This window comes from Ascidia mentula, chromosome 4, assembly GCF_947561715.1.
Source record: "Ascidia mentula chromosome 4, kaAscMent1.1, whole genome shotgun sequence".
Taxonomy (NCBI): Eukaryota; Metazoa; Chordata; class Ascidiacea; order Phlebobranchia; family Ascidiidae; genus Ascidia; species Ascidia mentula.
This window is the reverse complement of record NC_138569.1, coordinates 18,054,092-18,079,159: the sequence shown is the minus strand read 5'-3', so window position 1 is coordinate 18,079,159 and position 25,068 is coordinate 18,054,092. Positions and strand designations below refer to the sequence as shown.

The following is a 25,068-nucleotide window of genomic DNA, read 5'->3' as shown; positions in this document are numbered from 1 at the left end:
ACAATATGACATAGAGTTGTCACACTCATACTCAAAACATACTAAATTTATAAGCTACTGTGTGTAAAAAACGAATGCTGTTTATAAATTGGCGCTGAAAATGACCTTACCAGCATTGCTGCATATGTATAAATATGTGTATCTGAATCTGTATGTCTATCTATGCTACACGCATTGCCTATTATAACTAAAGTGCATCATATACTTTATTCATGACGTTTGATTTGTGTAATTTTCAGACGGGGTTGCCAGATTAGCTTGAAAAAATCCAAAAACAGTTGGCCGATAATTTTTGCGTTTGGCTGTTTTTTAAATTTTGTTTTTTCCAGTGCTGTTTTCTGTGGGCTATAGCCCGTCATCGCCAGAAAGGTATATGTCTTTTGAATACACTAGACCCCATTATAAGATCTTTTTTAATCAAAACAAAAAAAATATAAACTTTGGCATATTTTTTTAGCCATTTACTGTTTTTTTTAGATTTTTATTTGGCAACCCTGCTTTCAGGTACAATGCCGGTTTGTGAAGTGTGTGAAGGGGATAGGTTTGACGTTCTAAACGGATTGTATTTTTGCCGTGTGTGCAACACCCAGTCTCAGGAAATTATTGAGGAAGAGGTGGAGTATGCTCAGAGTGATGCTAGCTCTCACAGGGTGGTCCATGAAAGGAAAAGGAAATCAAAACACAAAGTGGACCAGGGAAAGCCCTGGTACACTGTGGAAGGTTTTCAGGTACACCAAGTTTAAAGTATAAAAAATTAAATTACTTCAAATAACCTGTATAATACTTAGTTACCCTAAATAACCTGTTTGACAAAAATCAAAGCTGAATTTAACAAAAACGTACAAATACATAAAATACGGTACATTTTTAGGTTGTTTTGAAAGTACAAGTAGACACGTTAATCAAGCTTGGATGCACACCTAAGTTGAGCGAGGTCGTGCAGCAAATATGGTTAAAATATGTCCACACAAATGGCCTTGCATGTATTGACCCATCCATTCCACAAGGAACCCAGTATCTAAAATCTTTTCGTGACGAATACTTGAGTGGTATTTTTGGTGAATTACATGAAGATGATGAGTTGCTTCCCACAATTAAAACTGCTATAGTAAAATTGCGTCTTTCATCACGACGGCGAAAAAGGTTTGCAACTAAAATTAGTAGTTTTATCAAATATCAATATAATACCATTTTGTCATTGTCAGCAATCCTAGAAACCCAGAAGACTGTGCTTCAGAGTCAAGTTTTACGGGTAATGCAAGTGAAGAAAGGTCTGAAACTATGTCCAATCCAGGTAAATGATAAATAAAGATCACATTCTGAGGTCAGGATGGTAAAGCTGGATCCACTGCAAATCCACATTTACCTGGAAAGTTAGAATTATGTTTATACTCAAAACACTGGGCTTCTTGGGCCTTTAATTTTAGTTTGGATGTGGGGATTTATATAGAGGGCACATTTAGTTTCAAGATTCACACAACTTGTTTTTATTTAGAATTTTATCCTAGTTTCCGTTATTTTACCACAATATTTCTGCAATAAAATTTGGCTTTTGTTTTTGTAATTTAACAACTGCATGCTTTTGCGACATGATAGATGTATTACATGTTCTTTCTGTGCATTATTTTAGGTGCTTGTCAATAATTTTCCCATGTTTCTAAACTATATTTTTAGATGTCACCACCTGTGAGGAAGAATGGTTTTCACTTGAAAGCAACTTTGAAACATCTGAATCAGAATCTGATCTTCCCCCTGCTAAATGGAAGCGGTACAAAAGACCTGACAGGCGCAAGTATGCTTCAAGTGTTTTGGTTTGAAAATGTTGTTTCCCTGCACCCATGAAATTACTTTAGAAAGTGCTCATGGTCATAATCCAATAACTTGTTATCAATTGTTTTCAGCGCTTTCTTGTATGTTGTGTAGTGGTGCTTGTGTGCTTTTCCATTACAGTTTGTTTAACATGGCAATTCATCTTTCTAAAGCAGAAACAATTACAGCAACAACTTGGCACGAAAAGGAAGGTTGCATACGGGTTTTCTCAACCACAAAAAGCTCATTGCGATTCTTTTTATCGGTTTGCAGTGGTGCAAAGAACTAGTTACACTGGGAGATTTGATAACCTGGATCAAGCAAGGACACCTTCCGTTCCTAGGTAGCACCTTGAGTTTGCACATGCAGCAAACATTGTGCAGCTATACACATGTTATTTACAGACTCTGTGAAACTACTTTTGCCACACATGAAACTTGGGGACATGGATATGAATAGTTTTCACTTGAAATATCTACCAACCTATACAACTGTAAGAGATCTAACATGAAACATAATTAATTTTTTGAACAAAATTTCTAACCTTTTTTGAATGCAATTGGAAAACAAAGCCAGTTTCAATTTTTTAAATATTTTCCTTCCTTTTGGTTTTTAGACAACATATACCTGTGAAAAGCTGATAAAAAGCTTGTCTATGCCAACTATGCCCGATGTAAACATAATACAGCTTCTAACAAGATATGTTGTACAACTAAATCTACCTCATGCCTTTGTGCCATTTGTTAAACTCTTGATACCCAAGTTCAACTATACAAGGTTTGCGATTTCCAAAACAAAATAATTTTTTTTGAAACTTTCTTAGCATGTACTTGATGATAAGAAATATACTTTTATTTTATTTTTTAAGAAAATTTACATATTAAAAAATATTAATTACTGTCTCTGTCTACAGAAACAATATTTACGGTTTGCAACATTATGTGCCTGACTTGGTTGCCTTCGGGTTGGTTATAATTGCCATGAAACTTCTGTATGGTTTGGATGATGAGAGAGAGTGGGACATGGAAGATTCAGACACCCACTGTAAACACCACTCTGGTATGTTAAGTTTTGTTGTAGGTTTATTTAATTGCGGCTACAAAAATGGGGTAAAATATGTCTTATAAGTTGAACATGTGGTGACAAACAAATGTTTCCCAGGCTAATTAGAATCTTGCAAAACTTTATTACAGTTTACAGGCATCAGCAAATGTATTTGGGCGAGTGTCATTAAAATTGTGGTCTTTATTTCATTTTGACAAACATTTCGACCATATTTTAAATGAATACACAGAAAAAAGATCATAACACCATTGAAAGTTACAAATGGCAGTTCAGTTGGGAACCGCTGGTCTAATTGTTGAACAACATTGAACAAAGTTCCTCACTGTAGCCATCTATAACCAAATCTTACAGTTGTCCTCCCAAATTGTTGTCATTGGTGGGTTGCAAGAAAAAGGCTGGGAACCACTATGTCCACTATGGTAGAATATTTATTTTGTACATGTATATTACACATTGAAAAAACATCCGACAGGGACCTGTGAGTCAAGCCACACCTGCAATCCCTTTGTGTGGAGACACTGGAGTGAATATCAACGGCGAAGAAGAGGTGATGCTCGTAGAGATCCAGCTCATTGCTTCCTAACCCGAGATAGCATGGAGATAGAAGACATTCACTCGCACCAGGAGCATTGGAACAACGTGGTATTTGTCCCTGGTCTAAGTGGAAAGGATAGGCCGGGGAAATCCTGGAGTTCAAGGTGGGCAACTTCTTAAGGTAGTTAACAGAAATAAGGTTATACTATGAACTGTTTAGTGTTGAAAAATTCTTTGGCATATGTTTGTGGCAATATGAAAACTGTGTGGGTATGAGGCCTGGTGACCATACTTGGCTGGCCACTGGTTGGAGAACGCTGGTGTAAGCAAAGTGATTTGTTGATCCGCTATATAACTGTTAGTGTCTAGGATTTAGCATTACCCTTGCTAATTTCCTTATCACAGAGAGCTTCGGGAACAGATGAAAACGAAGTGCTGGGTTTTCGAGAAGATATGTGATGAACAGGGAAGTTCTGAGGCGATGGAAAGGCGACGTACAGTAAGGTCATATCCCTACGTAATGGAAAAAGCCCCTCCCGGTGACGACATGTCGCTTTGTTGCTTATGTGGAGCCGTGGATAAGTTTACAAGCGACGAGGACACTCCATATGTGTGGTACAACACTTGTTACACGAGGTAATAATGTGTGGACTAACTGTCGTACGCTCTAGCGCCACCCTACGAAAGAAAAAAATATGTTTTTCTGTCTGCATTGGTAATGTATCCTATTACAGTCGGTGCAATTTTTGACAGTCGCAGTGGTTAAAGTGATATAATTCAGTTGATTCGCAAAAACGCTTTTTGGAGTGTTTTCTATCTCTAATAACTGTTTAAACAACTGCTTAAATCACACCGTTTTTTACGAATCATATTTTTTTTGTAAAAACTTTAAATAAGCAACACTGTTTAACAAAGTAAAAGCCTAATCTTAAAACGCAACATTGACTCAGGACGTAACTTTTGCAAATATGTACACTGCCTGAACCTGAATTTTGATAAAATGTGTGACGGTATTTACCATATATATAATGTTTCTGTTGCCAGGCATATCGTAATTTAATAGTCTGTTCTTCTGGCACAATAAAAAACGTTGGTTAATAAAGGAATTTACTATGTTTCCAACAATTTTTTTGTAGGCCTGAAAACTGCTTTGAGAGAGTCGACCCAGCGAGTAAATACAGATACTCAGATGACACGACTCGAGTAAAAGAGGTAACTTTCCATGCATCGTACGAACTCATGCTTCGACTGTGCGTCGAATTTACTTGTGCCTCGTGGGTGGCTATACAAGAAGCAATACATGACTTGGAGAAGGCGGTTGTCTGCCCATACCTCAGAATTAAACTGATCACATGACGAAGTGCGTTTGCAAAACAAATAAAAAATTAGTGAACATAGTGTTTCATGAAGTAAGGATGTGAGGCAAAAATTTGTCAGGGCACAAAGGAATGAGATGTCGTTTGCTGAAAACACGCAGAACAAAGTTTCCAAAGAAACACTAAGGTTTCACACTCGCCTTGAACAAAGTAACGTAGTAGTCGCAAGAGAAGCGTCAAATATTTCGACTACAATTGGGCCACAAAACATTTAACAAAACTCTTACTTACAATTTATTCACTTTTAACTTGCATATGATCAAGTGCGTTGACTATGAGTGTATAAAAAATTTATCGCTAAGGTGAATTAACGTATATCACAGATAAAGCTGTTTTTAATTATGTTCGTACGTAACTGTAGGTAAAACCACAAGCGGTGTGTTAAACTTTGTTTAATTTGCAGAATACTATTTTTTGTGTTGAAGTGTACAGTTGTGTATCACAGCGGCGCTGTAACGCACTGAGTATGTACACCAGCAATTAGCTGAACGGAAGTGACAACATATTGGCCTAATTTGTCTTGATTACCAGAAGTGGTGGATTAGCATTGCAACGATGGAGTTATTTCTGGTGGTGTCACATCGCACAAGCTATTTTTGGTGTAACCACAGCACGACAACATGTCAAAGTCTTTAGGTATGTGAAGTCGATATTAATTTTTTCCCAGCAAGCACATCCACCAGCTCATCGCACGGCGCGCAAGCAGTTGAACAATCGCTTATACAACAGGGACATGCTGAAATGACAATATTGATTTCTTGTCTGCGCTGGAAATCTATGGGGTACTGGAAATTAAAATGCTACTTGCAGATTGCTTTTTATTGAACACCCAAGCAAAAGAAAATGGAAAGCGGTTAAACGCAGGCTTGCTAAATACAGGGAAGGGATAAGGGAGCGAAATTAAAACGCCAAAACGCAAACCAATCCTATGAGCAAACGTCCATTCCAAAGAAGGCTCTCTAGCATTCCTACTTCAAAAAACACATCCACAAGTTAATGACCCAGTGGAGAAGAGCACTGAGAGATATTTACAAACGCACAAACGAATTCCATGTGTTGAGCAGGTCTGGTAATTCCTTTTGTTTTGCTAAACATGTATGTTCCAACGACAGTGTATAGTTGTTAAATGTGGGTCGAGTATCAAAAACATATGTTGTAAGTCCAGTGATTTAGAAACTAGCTTTCACATGTGATCTACACCATTGCCAGTGATAAAAATTGAGAAAATGCACACTTCTGTTACAATAATAGGGTAAATGACAGATGAAATTTGATAAAAGGAAATTTAGTGGTTTGGTGAATGAAAAGCCACAACAACCCACTTTTCTTATATCTGTTACCAATATGCGCAATAGTTCATAAGCAGGCTAACGTAGGTTAAAATGAGAAAGACCAGCATATATTCACATTTACACACAAAACACACATGTGATTAGAGCTCAGGAAGTCGTTACTTTAATTTCTAAATATCATCAATGTTGAAGTCATCTTCACCACTTTCAGCATCGCCGTTGCCAACATGAACTGCAGGAGCACTTGCTGGTGTCTTGTCTTCAACACGAAGCTGGGAGCCGGCTCTGTATGTGTACTCGATCTGGATCTGCATAAAAAAGATTAAAAGATAAATCACTGCTCTGCTATTACATGATCATAAATATTACAACCGATGAAGTACGTTTAAAAAAGGGGTATTTCACCATTTGAGTTTGAGTATATTATCAGATATAAAAAAAGGCTTTTCTGGCAACACAAAACCACTAATTTTATTCGACATTTTTATTGACATAATACCTTATCAGGATTACTTCTACAAACACCCTGTTAGAACAACTCTACTTCAATTACCTCCTCTTCCTCTTCTTCTTCACTGCTTTCTTCCTCTGCTTCTTTCAGCCACTTGACGACTGGAGCAGCCTTTGCATGGATCTGCTTGCTCAACTCCTTGCTCACGTTCTTCTTGCTCTTCTTCTCTCCCCACTCAATCAGGACATCCTCTTCCACAATATCGAGATCATACATGTCCTGAAAATGTATTAAAATTTTCATTAGCAGCATGCCATTCATTCATTACCACATTTACCAGCGTGTCTAATATTAAAAACTAAGATTGAGCTTGGGAAATTTGGTTGCATTAAGAGAAAAATACAGTAGAACTCAGTGCTAGAGTTGAAAAAATTTCTTTTACTTCACCTAAACCAAACAAATTTGTCAGATAAAATGATTCTGGATTAACAGATTTCTACTAAATAAGACCTTTCAGAAAATTTCTCTAGTTTTACATTTACAGGAATATTTTAAAGCCTGAACATGGGTCCAATACATAATGCTTATGCACACATTTCAATTTGTTAAATTTTCCAATAAACATGCCAGGAAATTAGTGCTAAATCATGTGGTTGAAAAACCCTTGTCAAAAGAGTAATTCCTGCCAGTCACATACATGGCAAGCTGGCAGCTGGCAATAAATCACACTTAAGCTTTGACAGAGCGTGAAGTCGTTAGCCTAAACTCTGGGCAGGGGCATACCTTCACAATATGGGCAACTTTAGGAAGCAAAGCATCCTGATGTAGTTCCACCATCTTTTCAAACCCACACAGCAGTGCTTTTTGCGCCTTCTTGTTTTCATTGCAAATCTGTAATTTGTGAAGTTTACAGTTGATTTAAAGAACCACAAACACACCAAAAAGTTAACTTAAAGAACCACAAACACACCAAAAAGTTAACTTAAAGAACCTTAAACACACCAAAAGTACACAACAAACATAAGCAGGTCAAATGTCTGGAATTACAAAAAAATTATTGTACACAAGCTGCACAACAATCAAGTAAACATATGGTGGCAGGTATGCTTCTTTTAGCACAGTTCAGCCAACTCAGCATTGACAAATATTCGGTAAACAAGACCCACAGAGAGCAATTCCAAGGGATTAATGTTTAACTGGGAGGTATCATGCTAGTGCCTAGAAGTACACACAAAGTCCATGCCAACCATTAAATTGATTGCAGTAAATTTCCTGTACAGGCGAGACACCAGATCATTACTTAAGTCTGAACTTTAATGATTCATAATGCTAGCTTTGCTCCCTAGTATCGTGCCATTTATAAAGTTTTTCACAAAATACCATGGTGCTGTAAATCAGCATGGCTTGTCTTTTATCAGATACTTACTCTCAGAAAGATGCCCCTGTATATTTTCATCTGTTCACGCATATTTTCGTCACACAAGAGTTCAACCAGAATAAGGGGAGCTTTGCTTCTCATATCAAGCCTTTCAGCCTCTGCCAAAACCTCCTTAGCCATCTACGAAAGACACACCATAAAAATTTGTGATAAAATTATTCACATCAAGCTTATTTAAATCATACGTTTTTAATTTTTCCACTGTCATGTGCCATTTTCACAAATGTGTAAAGCATGTTGGCTCTCTCAGTTGGTGTGCGCTCCAAGTCATCAGTTAAGGTAAGCGATACCACACCAGAAGAAATTTCATTCAGTCTTGCAGCAACGGCCTCTTTGGACACATCTACAGACCAATTGCCATCATCAGCGAATCCATTTTCCATTCCATTTCTTTTGGGCTGTGAACAGATTTTACAAAGGAATAACAAACAAGGCCAAGTATCAAAGTTAGAATGAAGCATGTTTTAGAGATATATATACATTTTAGTGTAGTGCAAAAATGTTCTAACCGGCTAATTATACGCTAAAATTTGCCAACCTTGGACAAAGTAACAAGCTGTACCTGATCATTTTTGTGGCCATTTGACTTTTTGTTTGCATTATTATGGCCATTAGTCACATGAGCTTCTTCTTCACTGGAGTGACCACGCTCACGTTCTTTGCCTCCTTTTGGTTTTTTGTCCTTCTGAGGTGGGTTCTTGATAATGTAAGTACAAAGCTTGTGACGCAAGTCGACCAAGCTTTGATTGCCACATGCTTTACACACAAGGCCGATAGTGCCTCGCTTCACCAACTATGAAAACAAAAATTCATTTGTGTGTCCAAAAAGGTGTGCTTTTATTGCTCAACCAACCATAGTGGTTTCTGGATTGTCACATTCCTGGCACAACACGAACTTCTTGATGAAGACATCGAGCATTTCTTGCAAGCGACCACTTTCGTGTGAGCCATTGACGATGTAACGATCATTTTTTAAATCAAATTGAGTCTGGGCACCAAGTTCACATCCAAAAAATTTGCAGGTGTCTGAAAACCGATTTAAACATCTTTTACTACACTAGACTAGCCAAAAACAATACATGACAAACTTTATACAACAACTATACCAGTTCCAAATCTATTATTGACTATGTAATTTAGTCTTTAGTAAAAGTTGTTTTGTGTGAAAATATTTTTTTAGGAGATAGCATAGCTTGAATGTCATGTGCCCTTGCTAATTCCATACTATTCTGTGTTGTGTCAGTTGGCTCGCCATTATAACCGCAAACAGTTCACTTACAAGTAGCTGGTCTTCCCAGAGCTTTGGCGATTTCAACCATATTGACAATGACGGTTTTAACTCCATTCCCTTTCCCTTCAACCTGACAAAAATTGTATTTTGACATTTAATTTTTACGGTTTGACAGAACATAGTACTGGCCTCTACACACCTTGGCTATAATGCTTGGCATCTTGTAACGGTAGAAGACATCCTGAACTTCTCTGTTGACGTTGATAAGGGCCATGATTGCGTTGAAGATATTGTGTTGTGGGTTTTAACGGCTTTTTCTCTTATTTTACTGTTTTTGGGGTACTTTTTATTACAGTTTACAATTCGGCATGTGCAGTTAACTGTGAGATTTTCTTGGTCTTGTCGATGATCATTAGAGATTAATTCAACTGGTGGTTCTTGCTGGTAGCTTCTCCCATTCAGACCTGCGCCTGTTTTTGTGCAACTGTGACATGTAGAGGTGTAAGGACGATAACGAAACCCCTCCAGCCTTTTATGGAACGGGAATGCTCGATTATGTATATAACCTGAAAAACAACAAATGATCGAATGTGAAATGTTAGGCTTCATAATACATTAATACCAAGCAATGTTTGAAGGTTAACCAAAAACATTCGAAACACAAAAAGTTACTTAAAAAGGTGAAAATCATTTATAGGCCTATAGGCCTACCAAAAAAAACTACATACAAAAAAGCTTACCGTCTTCGGCGAAACAATACATAAACTCTTCTAGTCAAGCTTCAAAACAAGTATAAAAATCTGATATTCAGATTCTTGGACAAAAGCAGGTTTACTTAAAAAGAAGACTAAAAACACGTTGAAATTAGCATTAACAAGCATTAGTTAAAAGCAAATTAAATCAATTTCATACATGTGAAACCTTATCGACTTTGTGTGAATAACAGCACAAAGTAATAAAATACTTTGAACAAATCACCCTTCTAACCAGTCACACTAAACGTTTCAAAGAGTCCAGCTCAATAGACTTTGCGTCGCGATGCAATTTTAACGAAAGGGGTAGTTGCTTACAAAGAAGTCCCGGATGTTCTGTTGCGCTACAACGATGTCATTGAAGCGTCACAGCAACGTTGCTGGAAAACACGTGAAGATTTCGCAATCGCTGTTTACCGAGATGAGTTGCCAAAATAAAACTGTGAATTTTTAAAACGCATTACATTGTGTAGCATTTTTATTGTTTCGTAACAATGATGTTATGGCAGTGAATTTCTCAATTTACGCTCAAATGTGGTTAAATTTTATGAAAAAAATGGACACTCTAGATAAACGTTCAAATACATCTGAGGAAAGTTTTCCAAGAAGAAGGAGAAAGATCGCAAATGTCGTGCAATTGATTGCATTTTCCATCATTATCTGCACAATTTTGGCTGCCTCTGTGTATACATTTCAAGCATGCAATCCAACACGATTTTACAAGGGTTTCGATTCTTGGGGAAATGTTTGCGGCGGCGATTCCGCGACAGTTTCACCGATAGCGAATCTTGATGGTTCTGGGCAGTTAAAGTCAGAAAGCGGTTATGTTTGGCAGATGAATTTGCTACACTTTTCGTTGGGTGCTCTGCTTTCTAGCCAAAACCCAGAAAATTGCACTTCTACAGCCGCAACTTTGGACGAAAAAATGGCAGTAAACCTTTGTACAAACGTATGCCCGAATGCCTCTGCGATTCGTGTTAATACCACAAGCTATCGCGGTATACTGAAAGACAACGGTTATCAGCGATCTTACGTTGCAGCTTACAAAGTTGTGTCGTTATTGGAAAAAGTAATAACATCTTGTGTAGTTGCCGAGAAGTAAGTGAAACACCAAGTAGGCTAGATTAATTAGGCTTAATTATCCCAATGTTCGTATGTGCCACAATTTAAATAAATGTTTTATAAACAATGCAGAGAGCAGTTATCACATCTTAAGCCCAAAATGTCCCGAAAATCGTATCCATCAAAACCTCCAAAGTAATGTAGCCTGAAGCAAAACACATATGTTTATTTTTTTTTGTAGTGCTTCTGACCCTTCCTTCGTCCACATTCTGGGCCGATGCGTTCCCGGCAGTTTGCTTAGAAATGGCTACAGACTGATTCCAAACTATCTCAGCATTTGGCATTACGCAGCCAACGACGTCATAATCTGTAGCATTGCGATGACGGGATCTCTGATGGTGATGTTGGCGGCATCGGTTATTGTATCCGTCGCCACCATTAGGTGGCCCCAACAGGCAACGGTCGGGTGTTTCCTGGTAAGCTCGGTAGTGTCTCTGTCCTGTGGAACATTTAACGTGTGGAAAGTGTACAGAAACGTAGACCCCAACAATCAGGCGTCGGTGACTGTTGTAAACGACAGAAGATTCTTATCCCTGCTTTGTTTAACCGCGTCGGTAATGGTGTCTATCACCGCGTTCCAGAAATGGTGGAAGTACAGGCGATACGTCCACAGCGCAGGAGGACTCATGTCTGAAACGGCGAAGTGTCTTAAAAGTTTGCCCAAACTTTTAAGTGAGCCACTGTGGACATTATTTGCGTTATCGCTTTGCTCCTTTTACTTCGCATTCATGTGTCTGTATGCTTTAAACTGCCATCATTTGCAAGCCTCCAGCGAACAAGTGGTGGAGTATGTCACGCCTGAAACGACCTTCTCGGAAGTAACCGCCTCCATTGCCATAATAGCGGTTTTCATCTGGTATCTGGGAATGCTAAAATCAGGGCAACAAGCTGTAATCGCGGGAGCAGTTGCACACTGGTTTTTTACAAAGCGTAAAAACAAGCTTCTCCACCCTATTACAAGATCTTTGCGTTCGACCTTGCAGCACAACATCGGGAGTGTTGTCGCTTGTGCTTTTAACTCCTCGCTGCTATATTGCCTGTTATCCCTTTGCTGCAAGACCAAGGGCAGCAAACGTAACAGCATTGTGTCACCGGAAAGCGACGATGCAAACTTTGTCGATCTGTCTTCCTGGCGAAGCTGCTTTTCTCCATACGCACCTACGTCAATAGGAGTGTACGGCTATCTGCGGGAAACATGTCTGTGCGATGCAAACGACGATGTTGCGTGCAACCGTAAATGCACAATTTTCGAGCAGTTCTCCAATCATGGCTCACGTTCCCATCTAGCATTAAGACTCGACGAGGAAGGTTTGGCGCATGTACTACAATTTTCTGCCCTTGTGACCAGATGGTGCATCAGATCGGTTATATGCAGCTTGATTTGCTTGACCCTGTCAACGTTTCTCGCCATCACCATCAATACGCAGACGTACCTCCTTCTTTTCCCCTTCTTAATCAACCTTTTTATCGCTTATCACGTCAGCGATACTGGACTGAATATGCTCACAATCACGCTGGACACGATTGCCGTTTGTGTGTTCGAGGATTTGACGAGAAACAACGGAGCAACAATGCCGTATTACGCCTCGCGGCGCCTTTTGCATAGCATAACCGGAATCAGACTTCCGGAGACGGCCACATTCACCAGCATTCATCGTAGGGAACGCCGCAAACGGCTTCTTGATGCCCAAGTTATCAAGGAACAGGAGCACCGTCTTAAGGAAGAGGAGGCTCTCGAAAGAATAAGGAGGAGATCTCTAAAGTCGCGGATTCAGAATTTACAGGATGATACAAGCACAGAGACACAACAAAAAACCCGTCAACTTCTTCCTGCCAGCAAAAAAAGAGGCTTTAAAAGCGTGCGCGGTCGTGGAGCGGGAAAAACTCTCGCTGCTCAAACAACTAAGAGGACACAGTCGTCAAACGACGCCGCAACAAACCGACCAAAGGTGACACCACCAAAAAAAACAATCGTCACTCGCGATTTACCTTCGACACAACGCGGCCGAGGTCGGGTGCGTTCAATTGGAGTTTCCCAAAAGAAACCGGAAAAGTCGGTGGAAAACACGCAAAGCAGAGTCACACAGAAGGAAAATGATGCTGCTGAAGTTCATGAAAAAGGAAACTGGTGGACAAAGACCTTTTCATTCGGCTTTCGGAAGAACTTAGAATCAAAGCCAACTGAGAAATACAGCAAACCGGTGCGCGTCATCAAAACGGTGCGACATCACGATGACGAAAGCGAAACGGACAGTGACGCTGCAAACGATGAACAATACGCAGCAAAAATATGGCGCTATAGTTTTTGGTAAAGCGGCAGTGTGATTGTGTGAAGAGGAATGTTATTGTTCGAACAGTCACGTCCGCACCGTAGCTGCGCTTGTTTTGATACTGAAAAAAAACAAGCCGTTTACTTTCGCCAAATAAAATCCCCCGCAACACGTAATTGACCCTTTTGAGAAATGATTCAGAGAGTCACGAGCGTGGGATTAAATCCGTGTTTTTCAAGTGCGTTCGCGGTAACAGCACTTCAATTTTACGTTTGTTTCCTGTCAATAGTATTTGCCATTACTCTTTACCCAGGGTTAGTTGTTCCGTGTTTATAGCAACAAATACGTAGGTTACTTTGTCCCGACGATTACGTTTTGTCTTACCCATGGTTAGTTTGAAAATTATCGTGCAGTTGACTCACTTGAATTAGGAAAGCATAAACGCATATAATGTTTGTTCTTTAAAATAGGCATAAAGGAGTGGCTAAACGCACGTGCAGATCGTGGCATGAAAAGGTCCGATGACAATGCCATGAGAGTTTCGCACGTTATGCTTATTTGTCTTGGGCATGTTGCGGTTTAGGGTCTTGTAGAGGTTTAACGTCACATCTGGGGCTCGAACATGTTCTGAGTGTGAAAATAGACACTGCGCCTTTCTGGGGGTTAACGTTTCCTTCCAAATTGCCGGTTGCCGAGCATCTAGAACGTTGAGTGGGATTGTGGCTTTTCGTGGAAATGTCAATAAGAGGGGTTCGCTTTTTCGAACGTAACGTTAAAGCGGTTGCTGTATCGAAGGGCGTTACTGAATGCTTGCCTATTGATAGCAACTGAAAGATCAAAAACTTATACGTACACATCACTCCACAACTTAAATTACTTTGCGTTTTATTTTCGATTGCTGAAGTACCATTGGTTGAGACAAATTGCATAGCAACGGCGGATAAAACACCGAGAAAGAGAAAGAAAGAAAACAAAGGAACATTTCGCACTGCGCCTTTCCGAGAACCAGTTCGACCGTGTCTGTCGTATCAATAATGGAACTATCGCGGTGACACGGAAAACGACTTGGAATTGTACCGTGAGTTGTATCGCGCCAACCACTCGATACACGAGCGGTTATCAAAAACAAATTACGGAACGACGAGAGGTTGAGGCAGTAGGGGAAAGTTGGAGCAAAACATTCTACTGAATTGGATGCCAACCTTGTCCCATGATGCAACCCAATGCGATTACTGTATTATTCGCAAATATTAGTCTGCCGTAGAAATGGGGGACACAGTTTGGAAAAAACCGATGGCTGTTGGTGAGATCGTATAAACAAACATGTAGAGTCAACCAAATTGGCAGTTTTGCGTGGAGAAAATATTGTCCGCAAAATACAAGGACGTTAAAAAAAATGGGAAATTAAAGCTGCTGTTACCTTTCTGGCAAAACAGCAAAACATATCGTGGAAAACACATGAATCGGTGGAGAATAAATACATGAAAATAACACTATATGCAGAAAATTCGATCAGCGAAGGCACTTCGGAACGCTAAGGAGAAAAACGACAAAGCTAAATGGAAATAAATAGAGAAAAAGAAGAATTATAAATTATGGCGAACATAAGGAATTTGCAACAACTGCTGAATGGAGAGCATATATGGCGTTCTCCTATGCATGATTGCGTCGGATGAACTACAAGGCAACACCACTGAGTTGGGAGGATTGCAGTCAGAAATTAACTCAACGCAATGATAAAAAAAGATAAAGGTCATAGAAAACGGGGCTATAATAACGCTACGTACAGACATGTCTTGGTCATTGGTAGAGTATGAAAAAGGTAGCTTACAATTGAAGGTAGGCGACAGCTATACCCAGGAGTTGGTCGACTGTTTTCCATCAACGTCAATAGTACTTGTGAAGACCTCATCACTGGTGGAAAGGACATCTTCTTCCGTCTCCTCCACCAGCGTCGTCACTGTTCCTCTTCGCTCCTCTATCGCTCGCTTGTGCTCCTTGGAGCGGGAATGCTGATGTACGGAGAGCGGCTCTGCCACCACTTCGTGAAAACGCTTGAAGTTGACGTCATAGCGACGTTTGTCGAAACGCTTGCTCACAACGGGTACGTATCTGTGTTAAAAGAAAACAGCGGTTAGCCGAGTTGGCGCGTGGGATTCGTCCTAGGGACCTGACAAGGTCAAATAAACATGCGCGGGAGATGACACAGCGCGATATGATTGGATAGCACTCAACGACGATTTCATCAGTGTTTGCACCGGGTCTCTATTACAGGGGAATTCGGTGAAAACAAGTGCGCTATCGGAACCCGGGAAATGCGCACAACAACTTGTTTACATTCACTGTACACGCGAATGTACAACCCCGAGGCTATTCACCGCATATAAACTGATGAAAACGGGTGTAGTACAAGGCAATGATGCTCACCTGTGACCGTAGAAGATCTCCTTGCTCAGGTACGAGGTCTGAGCTTGCATGGTGAGGCCGGTCGATTCCAAGGTGCCGGTGAGAATAAACACAAGCTCGAAGTAGTTTGATTCGCCGCGGTTAAACTTGTCTGCCCGAATTCCTGTTGGGTAAGGAGAAAAGAAAACCATTTAGTACTTGGAATGGTCATAACCCCAGGCGTACAAAATGTAAATTATGTGCAGCAGCATGCGTGATGTCACCCAAAACTTTGCTGGTTTCAAGTTGTTCGACGGAACATACCGTAGAGTGGGCTGGTCTTGTCGATGACGTGGCAGTACTCGATTGGGGTCGTGAGGAATGCCGAGAGAGAATTTTCAAACTTGACGTCGTGGTGTTCCAGCATTACGTCAAGGCCTGCCTTCTTTTCCTTCGTTTCAGCAGCTGCGAAAAGAGGAGATTTTGAAATAAACTCTGACAAAAATGACCAGAACTTTAATACCAAACAAAACATTTTTGGGTTGGTAAATGTCGCTTAAAGTGAAATTTTAGCAAGAAGATTTGTTAAAACATGTATGATGATAAATTTTCACTCGACATAGAACGCCCTTGAACTTTCTGAACATGACCAATAAACGACATCAACTACAGCGACCTTTGAGTTTTTAAGCTGTCATGCGTGATAAATTACAATAATTTATATCGATTTACATGTTTAAAAATAGTGAATCTGACAGCAATGATCATGCCCTATCATGAACACAGTTGAGCAGCTTATCATGTTATTCGTTACGTGCCACTATAACAATATACATAGAATCAGATTTAATCACTGCCGTTTACCTCGACATGCAATCATTCGGGCTCGCACCGATACATTGACAAGCAAACTCTTCCTCAAATTTGCCACCCTCACCAGCAGGCAACTGTAAAAACACAACAAGCCAATAAGATCATGACATTTACATCAACGGCACGTGACAGGATCATTGCGTCTTACCGCTTTCCGTCGCGCTTGCATATAACGGCCTTGGTAGCAAATAACACTGTCTTGGAGCGGGAATCGGGCCGTGCCATCCGCGCGTACACCAGTCCTATCACCCACGTATCAAAGATTCCTGATACGATGCACTGAACGGTGAGGCAGGCGACCGCCACCGGACAGGCGGGTGTAATGCTGCGCGAACCATATCCTGAAGTACAAAAATAAACGCGTATTGTATTTGTTGACAGGGGGGTACATCCGGTGCAGTGCACCAGGACACGTAAGAGTCTATGGGTGACTATATGAATATCTTTGTTTACTCTGAGATTAAGAGACTTTCACCGGAAAGCCTTGAGATATAAAATCTCATGTAATCTCCAAAAAATATGTCTCGCATCAACACATGAGCCCAAGAGTGAAGAGCGAACTTTCAAGTTAATAAACACAGTCAACTCTTGTCGACTACTTTGTTTGCATAAACATCTATCGAACCTTTGTGTTATAATAAATGCCAGCATTCGTAACGCGCATATATTCTGATTTTCAATACATGTATTTTTAGTTTACCTACCTATGGTGGTCTCCGATTCCATAGAAAACAGAAAGGCTGAAACGAAGTCGTACACCTGGTATACACACGGGTCACCCGTTGAGTTCACAGCCGACCCATTTCCAGCCGCGGAGCCGTACATTTTGGAGTAGTCGTCGTTTGCTAAGGCGAATATCCAGTAGAAAGAGCCGAAAATAATCCAGTGTCCTAGGTATACCACGAAGGTAATAAAGAGAACCCACGACCAACTGGAATCGAGGAAGGTGGTGAAGATGTCACTGAAGTATCGACTGTACAAGTCCAATTTTCCATTGACGTCCTGAAACGAACGTTTGCATGATTATTGTTGGGTTTATTGAAATGACATTAGGGCATGTGTTTTTACAATTAAGAACAATAAAAACAAGGGAAAATGCTTCTCACGATTATGGCGTAAACAAATTGCATCATTTTACATTAATTTCACGAAGAATTAAAGAAGCGAAACATCATTGGAGAAAACAATTATGGTTAGTTTAAAGCCAAACACCAAAACACATTTGTAAATTAAAAAGAACTCAAGTTTAAATCGTAAAAAATTAAATACCTTTATCCTGATGTTAGATGAACCGTTGTTGTCGATAAGGCGTTGATTGTATTCGAGTAAACAGTTCGAACAATCATGTGTTGAAGCCGCGCGAACAGAGGAAATCTGCAGGCTGTGATGATGGGGTCGCCGACAGTCGCTCAACGTCGGGTTGGCAACTCGAAAACTCTTCCTAATTCGTCGCTGAGGTGACTGGACTCGAAAATTAACGGAGCGCGGGTTGCTACTCGTGGACTGCCGGGACCTTTTCTTGTTATTATTATTGTTGGAATTTAGGCTGTAGCCGGACGAGTTGTTTTCGCGCGACGAACGGATCATCTGAGTAGAATCTCGCGAGTCGTCCCCGTCGCTCTCGTCGTTACTCGAGTCGCATCCGGAACTCGGCTCTTCGCCGCATTGCGAACCCGCATACGAACTAGCGTCGGTGTTGTCGTTGGCGTCGTCCGACGCGTCACTTTTTCGCTGCAAATATCCAGCGCTGGGTAAGAAGACGTCGCTCCGCGAGTCCGCGGCGACGGTCAAGCTCTCACTCAGTCCGCTCAAGGTCTTCATCTCAGTCTGAGACATTCTGAGGCGTCTGCGTTGCTGGTTGAAGAAAAAGACGCCGCTCCTGGCATACTCTTCAAGGGGTTCACGACGCCAGTGGTACGCCGCTGACGAAGACACGGATCTGTAGAATCCTGGTTTCTTGAATGGAATGTGAGGGCTTGCTTCGTCGTTGTTATTTTGGTCGATGCCGTTCACGAGGGCACAATCGTCCGAGTCTGAGTCTCCGACGCTCGCGAGGTTGTGGTAGGAGCTCTTGCTTTCAAGGCGATCTACGAACGCCATTATTCGACGGTTTAAGTCTTATTTTATCGCTAAAACCAACCTAAATGACTGGAACAAAAAAATTGCCGATGTTATAACTAAGCAAGGTGTTTGCCGGCATATAGAGGAAACATTTTGTGTTTATCATAAACTTGTGTTCAGCGAACCTTCACAGATTTATTGGTTATCGTCTCTTGCACGTTCTGTTAATAAGTTACGCATCTATGCAGGTTTGTAAGGCGATCGCTGATAGCATATTTACGTAAGTTTCGAATGCTGAATAAAGCTTCCGACTTAACTTCCAGCAATTTCACGACAACAGCAAGTAAGTTTCCCTAACAATATGGCCAGCAATACAAGTTTCCCGCAGTGTGGTCGCGTACACCACAGCAGCTTGAATCTGTCACATGCGATCTGACACTGGAACAGACTTCCACAAGCAGTATATAAGTGAAGTGAATGCCAAATCATAGCCTAAAGCCGAATAAGCACAACAGCCACTTAATTGTTGTACAGCTGGTGTTCATTACATCATCGTAATCGAAAGCGTCGCGGTTACTAGAATTTGCGCGTCGCGTCATTCGAGCAGTTTAATACCAAGTTGACATTCGCCTAATCCTGTAGTACGAACCGAAAATCTCAAACGAAGTTAGAAAACATGCTGAACTGTCTGCTTTGTTGGTATGTTAGCTTGCACGGTACTCACGCCACAATGGCCGTTTCCTCGCCTTGCGCACGCGTTTCCTTTGTGGTAGGCCTACCATCGCTCTCTTTATCTAGAAACACGCCTGACAATATTATGCACTTATGTTAGGCAAAGAGGTACAGCTAGCTGGATGTTGAAGTTGTAAGTATTTGGTTATGAGCAGTTAGTACGACGTCTGAACGATTTAACCTACCAGAAAAAAATTGAGGCCCATTTATGAACAATCGACTTCCGAAAAAAGCGAAAAAATTTCTAAAAGAAGAAACGGCCCGAGGAAAGTTTATCGCCACGGACGCCTCATCGCCTGATTAGATTTAATCGCATTGCGCATAGCGCTGTACCAACAGCAGTGATTACCTTACGGTAAAGTCACGTTGCGGCTATTATTAGCCCAAAGGCAAGCGCGCGACCGATTCGCACCCAGAGGCGGGATTTTGGAGTTAAACTTGTTGTCGGTTGCGTCAAACGCTGGCAAAATTATGCTCAGTAGAAGTTCATTAACGGCCGTCGCTTCGACCACACGTGTCAATATTTTGTGTTGCTCTGTTTATCAAAACTTCACGCAAAGGTTGGAAACGCGGACCACCAAAAATGACATCTGTCCAGCGCGCGAAAAACCTAATTAAAAGCTACGCACCCAGGAAAAATGTTGCCTTACCGGTTTCAATTCGCGAGAGGTGATATAAGTCAAGTAAGACGATATAAAATACCATCTTAAGAAGATGGGGTTCTTTAACGAATGTGGTCTGGCTAGTCAAGTTATTAGGTTTGTATGGAATGTTGAGGGCATCATTGGTTTCAAAGTCCGTATTTGAAGAGCGCAGGTGCGCCATTTCATTTTGCGTTGTCCCGTTAAATTTATAAAACCGGTTTAATGCGGTTTGAACCGGTGTCCATGAGGCCGCCTAGGTGGGACAAAGTGCAAAGTAACAAAACAGAACAGAACAGAATCTTCCTTTGTCAACATCATTTATGCCCCAGCAAAGCAACGAGAAAAAATACTTAAACCGACCACATAATTAGTTATCTTTACACAACCGAGGTGCAAAAGTTACAATGCTTGTTATGGCCTTTTGTTGTTTCTGACATCGCAAAGTTTATTGGGTATTGTTTGTCTACGTTGTCCTTGGTTACTACGGGTTATTTGCGCCCGTTCGTCCTATCGTGACATTGAATAACTCAATTTTCCGCCAATTGCCAAAACGTGAGAGAAAAACTTTAAAATATTTGTTGTGCGTCTGTCGCCAATTTGTGGTCACACGACGTTTTTACGGAGAGCAACCAAAACTTTTCCAGCGTCGATCCTTGACACGCAAAGAGGTTTTGGGTAGCCGCAAAAGTTTTTCCGCTGTTGTCATTGTAAAGATCCAGGCGCCAACCCTTTTGCTTACGGTTCAGATGGCAAAAGAGCGATCAAATCTATCATGCAATCCGGCTACACAGCTTTTCACTATCTACTTGAAAGAGAGGGGAAATTTGACGAGTCGTTTTTCTATCCACCGATGCTAAGTTAAGGTAACTGCGCGGCATCGTCGCCTTAACATACCGTGATACTCCCACCTACCGCATTGAGCGACCTGGACCACACGCACATTCGAAACACCGAGGTAACTGTTTGTGGGTTAACAGGTATGCCAGTCTCGTTTAAACCTTGCTGCTACGTTGGCAGCGCTAAGGATTTGGTTTACTAATGCTCGAATGCTTACAGAACGTTGTTAAAAGCAACTTTCATGTGAAACTTGGCCGAAACAGTTACGCAGCATCCAGCTGTACCATATAACACCGAAACCCAAAAATGGCGTAGGCCACAAACAAAAACCCAGTCTATGACAACCCCCGAAAGTAAACCATAAAATGCAAAAACCGCCGCTATACAAACACACTCGATACGTTAGAGCAGGGCGCCCTTATCAATGACATCAACGCAGTAGGCAGCGAAAGCCGCTCTATTAGTAAAAAGGGTTAAATGTGTGATAACTTCATCAAGACTGCTATTATCTTCGACACGATCGTTCGCCTGTAGAACTTAGCAACCGCACTCCTGGGGGGGATTCTGACTAAGGTAAACGATTAACCCGTTAAGTCCGTAAAAGGGGCGACAGTGTCACCTCCTGCGTAAATAGGCGCTGTTAAAAACGCTGCTTGCGCACTTACTTTAAAATGTACACTTTTAGTTTTAAGCCTGTTGGCGAAAACATATATAATGGTAACTTAATAATCTGTTCTTCTGGCATATATAATACGTAACTTTATTTTTTTTTTTTTGTTATTCAACAAGGCTTCCTCAAGGAATAACAGGCGAAACGTCGGTGAATAAAGTTACGTATTATATATGCCAGAAGAACAGATTATTAAGTTACAATATGCCTGGCAGCAACAAAAACATTATATATATAATGGTTTACTGTATTCACTTTGCATGGAGCAAATTTGTATTGGACATTTTTAACGTAGCGTTTGCGTTGAAACAATTGCCTGTAGTTCCCAACAAGCATAAATTCCCTAGTATTTTCCTTGTGGACCATGGGTTTAATCCTGCCTAACGTGGTGCATCGTTACACTGCGAAACAGCTCCTCCGAGAGCACAGTATTTAGCCAAGAGCCGGCGCCTAAGGGTAGGCGTGTATTGCTCCGTGATGCAGCGACGACAAGATGCTCTGCTTATTTGTACTACCCCGACTATCGCGACGACCTTGTCCCAACAGGACGCATTGTTTATTGTAGCGGGACTTTCGAGCGACGAATAATTTTCGTCGAAGTCCGTGCACTTTCCACGAAATCGGATTCGCATTGTCGCGAACGGTCGCGTGCCGGGGTCTTTTCTTCTAACACTACCTGGATCCTTTTTAGGCCGCGCGTATTGTTTTTGCGATTTTACTTGCGCGAGTCGCGGAATATGCGCTCGACCAGTTGGCACGCGAATCGGCTTAAAGCGAATCTTTCCTTCAGTAATCGCTGTTCAAAATGCGCCCAGAGGCGTAATATTGGTTTTATTAAATATTTTCTGGTTTGGATTTTACAAACTGTATAGGCTTATACAGCAGCGCCGCTGTGACGCATACGCGGATTGCAGTTGTTTGCCGTAACCCAAGTCCTTTGCTTGTCGTGAAACATCATAGGTTAATAGCTGTTGCGCAACTCTCGTTTAAGTAGAAAACCGCAGTGACGTTGGAGAATGATTAATAAGTTGGTATAACCTTTGTTCTTTGCATGGGAGCATTGTTATACCCAGAATATCGGAATTGGATGTAAGCACTTTTATTAAACCGCTTTCAAATGACGTAAATCAGGAAGTTACTCTGTTAAACTTAATAAAGTTGGTCATGGTGTTCTCGGGAAGATTCGAAACCCACACAACAGCGAAGTATTGTTTAATTAAGCTTTATTGTACAGATACAAAACAGGAAAAAACTTACCTAATATCTCTTGCTTTGGATTTGTTGTCAGATTCACATCTAGACTCTTATTCCTTTCTTGGAGAAGAACTAAAAATAATAAAAAAAATTGGTGCCACAATGTTTCCTTATCCATTAAAAAATGTATCTAAAAAGCGCAAACTTTTTCTAAAGCAAATGCTACAACATATTTAACACGTGGTCTACTTAATACCACATGTCATCACGCGCACCATTCAATCGTGGACAACTATAGAAAGTGCTGAATTAGCAAACGTCCAATAAAAAACAAATTGGCTCGGGCAACGACCGCTTAGCTTGTCCAGCCGAAAACAGAGTCAGCGCAATAGAAACAGGCCTAAAGAGAGCTGTAACTGTAGCTTCGCGATCTTTAGAGATAACGTGCTGATGTTTACAAGTTTACTTGTTGCAATCCGCTAACAGCTTTGCCATATTTAATCGTTGCAGTTAGTATTGCCCGCAGGCCTCTGACTCATTCATAAGCACAAACCCTCGCCTGAACTTCTGTTTTAAAAATTACCTGAACATAAAACATTAATACTCTGTATTAATTTTTATGTTAACCGATGGACAATCGGAATGCGCATCAATAAACCTCATCTAATCGCTGTTGACCGTTTTATCACCAAGTTAATAATTGACACCAGCGTTTTAGTTTCGCGTGGGAAGTTTGCGCAGTTGTATGATTGACACCGTCCACCAGTTAAGCCCGAATTGTTTGTCACACAAGTTCTTGAATCATCGCTGTTAAATATTGCGTCGCCCGCGTATATTGTAACCGTCTTGTAACATAAACTGTATCAGAATAAATAGCTTTTTGCCGAACAACCCGAAGGGAACTAGGATATAATAAGAATTGTATCAATATCAGGTCTAATTACGTTTGTCATCGGTTCGACTACACAGTGCAATATTTCATCGCGCATCAAAGACAGATATTTTTCGCCACGCCCTATACAGATCACGTGATTAAACGACGGGAACGCCCCTAAAAACGATCAGCTGGCAGGACTTCAAGTGGTTCTTCGCCTTCGAAAACAGTCTCTACGCCGGTATGTATTAAGCATAAATTCGTTACATAAAGCTGCTTACGATCTAGTTTCATCGTGTGGAATTTGCGGGACTTGGGTTACAATAATTCAGGTACACACAAACAAGCGGGTGGAATCAGACGGAGGAAGACACGTAATTCCTCAGATTGAATTAACGGCAGTGATACGATTACAATGCGAAGTTCCGGTTCGAAAAAGGCGTGTATTTTGCGCGCTTACATCACCGCAAAGGCATCGCGTCTCATTCCGCAAAACCTGTGGTATTTGGTTTTGAAGTACAAAATTAGATGCTACAATCTCTAGTCATAAAGTGCGTAGTTTCCTTTGACGCATTCACATCAAATCTCACCATCCATTTCGCACGAAACGCGGAATTTCAATTATATGGCGTATTGTTTGCATTGTGTCCTATAAGGTAATAGCCCCAGTCGTCACGGTTCTCAACTTTCCATAGCGTGAAACTTGGTGCAACAAATGTATTGTTTACCTTCTGTGTGCCTTGCCCACTGTTATTACTGAAAACAACTTACCTTGAAACTTTACAGCTGTTTGTCGAAATTCTGCGTCACAAATAGCGCGTGCAGAGCGCAGTATCACAATAAGGGTTGTATTATTTAATCACACAGGATGTTTTTTTCTGTAGTAACAAAAGGAGTTCAGAGTGAGTTTATAGCAACGGGTTCTTGCACAAAAGCAATCGCGTTAAGCTCTGTGCAAAACTGGCGCTCAACATCAAGTACTCTCCAGACCACTTAGGACTCTTTTTATATGTCATCCACTCAAATCACGTGATTTCTGTTACGTAGAAACGGAAACTAACAAATGACAGCGGTTCCATTTTTACACTGGCACTCTGGTCTGGAAACTTCAAAACGCTTGCCTGCTTACACCTTTAATTGTATCAATCGTCATAATAAACTGTCTGTTGGGAGGCATACAAGCTTTCTGACATGTGCTGAGTCGTACAGCAGAGATTAAAGCACCGTCGGTCGCAATTACAGTGACATTCAACTGCAATTAAGTGCTTGATGGTCGGAGAACGTGATCGTGAAGTGAGTGGAATATATCTGTGACAGTCAAGATCGACCGCCACACTGTAATGTCATCCTGTTTGTCCTATATCCCGTTTAAACCTTACGCCTGTACGCCAGGTCCCTCAAATCGGCGCGTGCGTTGCAAAGTGTAAACTGCTGAAGCAATCGTTTCTTAGAAGCGGA

The 25,068-nt window shown here is 41.0% G+C and overlaps 4 protein-coding genes across 8 annotated transcripts; 2 read left to right on the top strand and 2 right to left on the bottom strand.

Moving 5' to 3' along the window:
- The first annotated feature begins 237 nt into the window (after nucleotides 1-237).
- On the top strand, nucleotides 238-4,796 carry LOC145899316 (TATA box-binding protein-associated factor RNA polymerase I subunit B-like). Of its 3 annotated transcripts, none has more exons than XM_082988061.1 (12): nucleotides 238-369; nucleotides 505-728; nucleotides 872-1,143; nucleotides 1,206-1,294; nucleotides 1,675-1,792; nucleotides 1,986-2,152; nucleotides 2,214-2,302; nucleotides 2,426-2,586; nucleotides 2,723-2,872; nucleotides 3,363-3,572; nucleotides 3,814-4,044; nucleotides 4,545-4,796. In XM_082988061.1, exons 2-12 carry the CDS (start codon nucleotides 510-512, stop codon nucleotides 4,762-4,764), a joined length of 1,926 nt encoding a protein of 641 aa, XP_082844187.1. In that variant the 5' UTR covers nucleotides 238-369; nucleotides 505-509; the 3' UTR covers nucleotides 4,765-4,796. The 3 variants fall into 3 exon arrangements, with proteins under 3 accessions (XP_082844187.1, XP_082844184.1, XP_082844186.1); XM_082988058.1 differs by having other exon boundaries at nucleotides 1,983-2,152; nucleotides 2,723-2,868; nucleotides 3,347-3,572; XM_082988060.1 differs by having other exon boundaries at nucleotides 478-728; nucleotides 1,983-2,152; nucleotides 2,723-2,868; nucleotides 3,347-3,572.
- A 788-nt stretch (nucleotides 4,797-5,584) lies between these two features.
- On the bottom strand, nucleotides 5,585-10,094 carry LOC145899321 (eukaryotic translation initiation factor 5-like). Its single transcript, XM_082988067.1, has 10 exons — nucleotides 9,937-10,094; nucleotides 9,396-9,762; nucleotides 9,245-9,326; nucleotides 8,819-8,991; nucleotides 8,528-8,758; nucleotides 8,151-8,363; nucleotides 7,954-8,085; nucleotides 7,311-7,418; nucleotides 6,630-6,806; nucleotides 5,585-6,384 (listed from the first exon to the last, which is right to left on the bottom strand). Exons 2-10 carry the CDS (start codon nucleotides 9,468-9,470, stop codon nucleotides 6,247-6,249), a joined length of 1,329 nt encoding a protein of 442 aa, XP_082844193.1. The 5' UTR covers nucleotides 9,471-9,762; nucleotides 9,937-10,094; the 3' UTR covers nucleotides 5,585-6,246.
- Nucleotides 10,095-10,346: 252 nt separating this feature from the next.
- Nucleotides 10,347-13,494, top strand: LOC145899310 (uncharacterized). Its single transcript, XM_082988051.1, has 2 exons — nucleotides 10,347-11,046; nucleotides 11,252-13,494. Exons 1-2 carry the CDS (start codon nucleotides 10,451-10,453, stop codon nucleotides 13,380-13,382), a joined length of 2,727 nt encoding a protein of 908 aa, XP_082844177.1. The 5' UTR covers nucleotides 10,347-10,450; the 3' UTR covers nucleotides 13,383-13,494.
- A 720-nt stretch (nucleotides 13,495-14,214) lies between these two features.
- LOC145899315 (ATP-sensitive inward rectifier potassium channel 12-like) lies at nucleotides 14,215-24,490 on the bottom strand. Of its 3 annotated transcripts, XM_082988057.1 has the most exons (9): nucleotides 24,382-24,490; nucleotides 22,800-22,868; nucleotides 17,868-18,685; nucleotides 17,303-17,600; nucleotides 16,747-16,939; nucleotides 16,590-16,672; nucleotides 16,050-16,190; nucleotides 15,768-15,909; nucleotides 14,215-15,452 (listed from the first exon to the last, which is right to left on the bottom strand). In XM_082988057.1, exons 3-9 carry the CDS (start codon nucleotides 18,432-18,434, stop codon nucleotides 15,191-15,193), a joined length of 1,686 nt encoding a protein of 561 aa, XP_082844183.1. In that variant the 5' UTR covers nucleotides 18,435-18,685; nucleotides 22,800-22,868; nucleotides 24,382-24,490; the 3' UTR covers nucleotides 14,215-15,190. The 3 variants fall into 3 exon arrangements, with proteins under 3 accessions (XP_082844183.1, XP_082844181.1, XP_082844182.1); XM_082988055.1 differs by lacking the exons at nucleotides 22,800-22,868; nucleotides 24,382-24,490 and adding an exon at nucleotides 19,384-21,602; XM_082988056.1 differs by lacking the exons at nucleotides 22,800-22,868; nucleotides 24,382-24,490 and having other exon boundaries at nucleotides 17,868-19,364.
- Between the last annotated feature and the right edge of the window lie 578 nt (nucleotides 24,491-25,068).